Genomic DNA, 6,968 nt, shown 5'->3' on the forward strand with positions numbered 1-6,968 from the left:
ATATGTGGTCACCTATATTAGGATACCACCTAGGTTTAGATTCTGGGTCCTCTGATACTAGGGATAGCAGTGACTGGTCATGAGCTTCATTAACACACTGAGAAAACTCAGCACCAGCCCCTCACACAGATGATGGGAAATTGTTTTCTATTCCCTGAATGACACAGACCCAAGCCAGACTGGGTTTTGAATCAGCAGTTTTCACTCATGCCAGTGTTCTCCTAGGTTGAGGTCAACCCCAGGATTGTTATGGGCAGAGTAGAGAGAATGTGGTGGGACTTATCCTAGAGGACCACTGTGTACAGCCATACAAGATGTGTGTTGTACAAAGGCATCAGGCTAAGGAGGGAATTGAGGGCAGACATCCAATCTGCACACTAGGCTGTACCTTACATGCTATGCAGGACCTATCCTACAATTCTTCTAGCCTCTACTTCTCAAAGTGCCATTAAGTCCGGAGATTCAGCCCCCAAGGAACTCTGAGGTATATGCCGCCATCATCATTTTCCACTTTTTATGCTCCCCAACTTCCTCCCAAACAAGTACCAAGAAAGAACCAAAGTCTTCAGAAAAATCACATTTTTTGATCATATTTATTCAAAATTACAAAAATAGATATAAATAAAAATAGCAGAATATAATTATTAAATATTCAGTGTATAGGAGTGGTCCTCACTTCACCCAGTGAGGATTGGATAGACTCAGCTGAAAGGTCAGAAGGAATAACTGGCCAAGAAAGAACATCTATGTAAAAGTGAAACTGAAAATTTAGTGCTGGTCACGGGCCATGCCCCAGAATGATACATTCATAGGCATCACATGAGAGACTCAAAAGGACATAGGAGTCCATGACCTCTCCAGACAGACCATTCTATGTGGCATCATAGTCCATTCAGTTTAGGGAAATATCTAGACTTGCAGTCAGACACAGGAATACCAGCTGTTACTCATTCACACTGACACAGCCTGTGCACGGGTGTGCAAACATACATACACATATATAATATTTCCTGATACATTCATGGAATGTCAGAGCCCTTCCCTAAGTCATTAGTGTCTCCACTCCCCAAACCACTGTTCCACAGTGGCCGAGCTCACTCAAAAGACCTCAGTTCTGTTCTACTTCCTAATTGAGAAATTGTTCCTTTCCCCAACAGTGGGCCTCATGAATGCCCACTGTTGGGGGAGCTGGCTCTCCTTCTAGCTGTGCACAGGAAATGGCATTTTTAACTCCAGGAGGCTTTAGTTCCGAAAAAGACAAACTACTGGTCAATACCATCCTGGGTCAGAACGAGCCCTCCATCCTGGCCACAGGGGATCTGGGCACTCAGCACCCAGGCCTGTATCTAAGGATAAAGCTATTGTTGCTCACCCTGGCGGGCGGCACATGCAAAACCATCTCTGCAGAGCCTATCTTCCTCAGTTTCTTCCTTATATATAGCTGATGCAGATGGTTCTACTGCAAAAACGACAGCATGGGAGTGGGTGCTACCCTTCTCTTCCCTTGGCTCCCTGGGGAGCCTCAAAGGTCTAGGCCATTCTGCTCCCCAGTGTGCCTTTGGATCCAAGGCAGGAAGCCTGAGACTCTTGTGTAGACGCCCGGCTTGTCCTTCATGGCACATCCGCTGCCCCAGCTCACAATCCCAGTCAGAGTCAGGCGGCCATGGATAGAGCAGACCAGAGGGCCCCCAGAGTCTCCCTGTTAAGCCAAAGACACAAAAGGTGAGCCCAGAGAGAAGTGAGGAGGGGGCCATCTGATCCAATCACCCAATCATACGCAAGAGAGAGAGAAGGGAGAGTTTCTTAGAGTCAAAATCCTTAGTGACTCCCCACTTTCTACCACATAAAGTTTAAAATCCTCTGCTTGTTTTTCAAAGCCCTGCTATCTGCCACAATTCCATCTACATTCTCAGATCCTTTTCCTCCCCATCCTGGACTATGCCATGTTCACCCATTTTTGTATCTTTCAACTGGAACATTTTCCTTTCTTCCCTAGACCTCCTCAAATCCCTGCAGAGTCACATTCTCTTTAAAGCCTTCCCTCCAGTTGGCACTCACCTTCTGCTCCCAAACATCTAATCATTTACAATTCATACCACACCCTGAGCACTGAGTTGTATTGTTTTCTATTGTTTTCCTCTTTCTTGTGGTCTTCTTTCTTTCCCTCCCCAGTGCAAAGTGTCTAGCACAGAGCCAGGCTCACAGCAAATGTTTGGGAAACATAAAAGGGTTAGTTTAAACTAAGACCTAAGCTCCTAATACTGGCTTCTTAGGGCTTTGGTTGGACAGAGGCTCCCCAAAGCTGGCAGGTACAGGCCCAGGAGCCCTGGGGAGGTTTGGGGGTGACAAGGAGAGAAGCTAGAACTCTCACCTGGCAGGAATCTGTTTCCCATTGTGGGTCAGCAGCACACAGCATTTTGGTGGTGATTTCAGAGCCGTAGTAGTGGGGCTGCTGACACTCCTGGTAGGAAATCAGCTTCACAGAAGTCATTTTCAGCTGCTCTGGATAGAGATAGTCAGCTGGAGGGAGGAAACAAGGAGAAGTTTACATTAAGCTGCATATGTCTAGTCTTTCCACTGGGACTCTCTGCTGGAGTGAGGACCAAAAAGTGGCCTCACCAGGGAAAACCTTTATTCATTTCCACCCAAATCTGAGCCTTTACTCCATCTATAGCCCCTCACCCCCCATCTATTTACCTTTATGGCCATTACTCCCTAAACAGTGCTCCCTACTCCATCCCTGGACCCGTCTGCTACCTCCACAACGCTCCCATCTCTATCTCTACGGTCCTCTCTTGATCAAGTTGAGTTCACTTCCAGGTTACAACACTCCCTCAGAACCCTCTCACCCAGCCCCAAATGTCACTTACTGGTATTCTCTTTTCCAAAGCCAGTGATCTCACAGCTTGTGCCAAAATGAGCATCACCATACGATGGGGGCAAACAGATGGTTTGTATGGACCTGGATGGCTGTGCACACTGGCCTGTGTTGGATCTGATCTTCAGCAAGGCTGGCGGAGGAGGGAAGCAGGAGAGGTCAGGGGGAAAGATCTCCACCTGGTCAGTTGGTCACCATGTTTCGCCTCCAAATGCTGAAGGACTGGCTGTCTATCCCTAAATCGGTTAGGGTCAGAGATCATCCTGGAAAGTCTGCCTGTAGCTTATTACCTGAAACAAGTCTCCCCTGTCCCATGTCTCAAGGGCTTTGTTACAGCTGCCAAGAAGAGCTTGGCCAGCCAGAGCCGCTGTATACAGCCATATGGTTGTTTTCTGTGAACAGCCCTGGCTGATGTAGATGAGCTGAATTCAGCCCAATGCTCTAAGTTGCAGATCCTGGGACAGGCAGAGGTTGTATCCAACAAAAGAAGGGGCCTCCCAGCCCAAGCCATATGCCCACAGGGTCACTGCCATCCATAGGAGGCTAAATGTTTGAAAATTTAAAGACTCTGCAGAGGAGCAGCAGGCCCTTCACATATGTCCTTTTGTTATATAAAGTAGGCTTTTCAGTTCCCCTACAACCTCAACCTCCCCCTTGGTTCTCTTTTTGGACCCCTCTTCCTCCAACCATCATCATTATGGCAGATAAGGGTTTTCTACTCACCGATATCATTGTGGTGAGCAAGAGTGTCAGCACTATAGTCCTCATGCAAGATGAGATTTTCCACTTCAAACTTCATCTGCCCAAGTGTATCGGAGTTAAGCTTTGACCGACCCAGGTAGACAATGTAGTCCTCCTTCTTCGGGTTATTACTGTGGGAGGGGAGACCTGTTAGATAGTCTGATCTCATGAGATCTTGTCACTTCCCCTCCACAGCGAGCTCAGAGCATGACTTGTCCCCAAGGCCATGGGCCACATGGAGAGGGGCTAAGGGGGTAGAATTTAAGCGGAATCCTTTGCTGGGAAGGAGAATGGGATGTGTCTGGGGTAAGGTAGGAGGGTCAGGCAGAAGAGACAGAGGGACGTACATGAAGCAATGTGTGGCGCTGACCACCCAGCAAGGACTGATGAGACTGCCTCCGCACAAGTAGGTGACAGAGCCTCCACGGTGCCTCCTATAGATGGCTGCAAACCAAGGCTGGTTCTCGATGGTGGTGAATTCTCCCCCAATAATCTTAAAGCGAGGCCTCAGAGCCTTCTGGCCACACTGAAACTCTGCTGTTTTTGGAGGAGACAGGGGACTTTTTCCTGGAGGAGACAGGGGACGTTTTCCTGGAGGAGAAAGAGAGGGATGTCTTGGGGAGGCAAGTAGGATAGTGTCCCTCTCTTGTCCTTTGACCTCCCAGTTTTTCAAAGCCGGGCAGACCTCCCTCCTCAACTCTCCTGATGGAATAAGGCGATGTATGAGGCTGTCCCCTTCCACCCTACTGTCATAAATAGGTCAGTGACACTCACCAAAAGAGCAGTCGTGCACCATACACTGTTGGACAAGCTGGTTTAAGCCAACCTGCACATAGCACCATGGCTTTCTCTGGTTGTCCGGGTTCCTGGTAACACAGAGGGGAAGGGGGGGGGGTTGTCATTCCAACCCAGAATACGTTTCCTTCCCCTCCAGGGAAAACTCAGCCAGAGGCCTTGCTTTTCTCATGCTACGATCAGTACTCTTGAAACACAGAATGGTACCAAAGGTTCCTGTGTGGCTACGGGAGGGTCTTTGTTGCCCCACCTCACCTGCAATAATTGTGTTTCCCCAGGCCCAGCTGAAGGGCATCAGATCGGAGGGCATGGTACTCTTTCAGAAGAACGGCAGCAGAGTTCCAGGCCAGGCAGGGCCGGCCCACGATGTCGGTGTTGGCCTTCCCTCGGTAAGAGTGACCATTCCCCTGATAGCAGGTTTTCGATGTATCTAAGGAAGAATGTGAGGATGAGAGATATTAGAAAGAGGAGGAAATTCAGACAGGCGTTTTAGAGATCCCGTCAGGCCTTGCATGATTTCAGACCTGGCAGAAAACACTAGAAAGGATCTCCTTCCGTCCCCACCCCACATTTGTGCAGCCACAGATTCATGAGACAGTGTGTCTGTGTACATCACATGGGGATCAAGATGTCCTCCACTCTACCTCCAGCCCTTAACTCCTGCCTGCTCTTACATCCCACCCATCTCTCCCTGTCCCCAAAGCTCTGGTGTCCCCTACTCCCCAGTTAGGGTCAGGATATCCATACCTATCTCACAGTGTTCTCCTTGGAATTTCTTTGGACAGCTGCATCGCTGAATGTTGGAGAAGTACTTGTAGGACACACATGTTCCTCCATTCAGGCAGCCGCAGTTTGCTGGAGAGCACAGAGGTGGAGGGGTAAGCAAGGAGTGTGGGAGGAGGCAAGGGGGGAGCCAGCCCTGCAACAGGGTCAGGGAGGGGCTGCCCCCTGAGGCTTTTCCAAGATGTCTGTACTGCCAGATATTATGCAAGGGGTGGATACTCACATGCATCAGACACTGGATGAAGTTCATGGCTGCCCTGGAAATGATGAGAGGGAGGGGAAAGTTCATCAAAGGTGCCATGCTCCTGGGACCCAAGGGGAAGGATAAACTGGCCTCCTGCCAAATCTCACCTTTTCCTCCCGCTCCCTCTCTCTTCACCTTGTTCATATCTAACTAGCCCTCAAATAGAAGATCATAGGTTTCAAGCAGGGAGAAATGGATTGACTCAAGCAAGCTAGGGTGCAAGAGAGCTAGGCCAGTCTCTGCAGTTTCTTCTTCCCTTGGCTGAAGGTGTGAACTCCCTTGGTTCTCAGGGTCCCCACAGCCACACCTGTCCTATTTTCCTGAGAGGCTAGCCCCCTGTAGATGGAATCCAGAGGACCCCAGCTCCCTATGCACCGCTCTCCTTCCTTCCCCTGACGCTGTTCAGGAGTCCTGCCAAGCCCCCTCCCGCCGCCATAAGTCAAAGCGGGGAAGCCACTTACTTCGGAGTCGCTCACCACCAGGACACAGAGGAGCAGGCAGGTCATCAGGATTCTCATGGTGGCCAGGCTGGGGCTCTAGACAGCACTCTACAAAGGAGGGAGAAGTCAACTTGAGGAAGGAGCAGAGGAGAGAGAAGGCGTGCCGGGTGGGTCACCGCAGTTCAGAACAGAAATCCCAAGGTCTCCCCAGAGGGGCGCCTGCGGTGACCAGGCTTCCCAGGCCCCGCCGCCTCTCCTCGCTGGAGGCTCAGGGGTTCCGGCACCCGAAGGGGATGCACAGGCACCGGGAGCGGTGACTCGGACTCTGCCGCTGCGGAGCCGGGCCGCTGGGGCAGCCGGGGTAGGGGGAAGGGAAACCCGCAGGAGCAGCTCTGCGCAATTAGGGTGGCCTGCACTCACCGGCGGCTACGGCAGGAGGGACTCGGCGCTGGGACGGCGAGGTTGACACTGAAATCCGAGGGGCTCTGGGGCTCCAGCAGTTGCGCTGTGCTGCTAGCCCGCCGCCGGGCTCTATATCAGGACCCGCCCCAGCCCTGGCCCCGCCCCAGCCTGGGATCTCCCCAACCCCTCCCTTCTCTCCGCTTCCCTGGGGAAGTGTGTTTCCTCAACCTTGTCTGAGAGTGAGGGGCTGCGCGGTCCCCAGGGAAGGGGACGTACGAGGTCTGAAAACAGAGACACAGAGGCATCTAAATTCCTCGCCCTCTCCTCCCATTCACCTGTCCTGGGCCCCATCCCAGTGCATGGGGCCTCCGAATTGCTCTTGGGAGACTCTCCGTCCAGCTCTGATGTCTCTCCCCAGATCCCCTAAACAGCTCTTCTCCAGCCTTTACACCTTTGGGCCCCAAACGCCTGGGAGAATGATTCGGACCACTGGGTGTGGGGTCATAGTCCGCAGCTCAGAGAGCTAAGTCTGTTTCTCAACGTGAAAATGCACGTGACACATGCTTGCTTACTCCTGCTAACAGGAGCTGTTGAATAGCAGCTCCCTGAAATTCATCAACACAACCAGTGGATAAGACAAAGTTGAGTTTATTGCTTACCGTCCTAAGGACAGGAGCAGCGGGTA

The 6,968-nt window shown here is 51.3% G+C and overlaps 1 protein-coding gene across 1 annotated transcript; it reads right to left on the reverse strand.

Moving 5' to 3' along the window:
• Positions 1-683: 683 nt before the first annotated feature.
• PLAU (plasminogen activator, urokinase) lies at positions 684-6,403 on the reverse strand. Its single transcript, XM_030334269.1, has 11 exons — positions 6,302-6,403; positions 5,903-5,989; positions 5,421-5,454; positions 5,162-5,269; positions 4,670-4,844; positions 4,394-4,485; positions 3,967-4,210; positions 3,602-3,750; positions 2,871-3,011; positions 2,372-2,520; positions 684-1,699 (listed from the first exon to the last, which is right to left on the reverse strand). Exons 2-11 carry the CDS (start codon positions 5,957-5,959, stop codon positions 1,523-1,525), a joined length of 1,326 nt encoding a protein of 441 aa, XP_030190129.1. The 5' UTR covers positions 5,960-5,989; positions 6,302-6,403; the 3' UTR covers positions 684-1,522.
• Between the last annotated feature and the right edge of the window lie 565 nt (positions 6,404-6,968).

Source organism: Lynx canadensis, chromosome D2, assembly GCF_007474595.2.
Source record: "Lynx canadensis isolate LIC74 chromosome D2, mLynCan4.pri.v2, whole genome shotgun sequence".
Taxonomy (NCBI): domain Eukaryota; kingdom Metazoa; phylum Chordata; class Mammalia; order Carnivora; family Felidae; genus Lynx; species Lynx canadensis.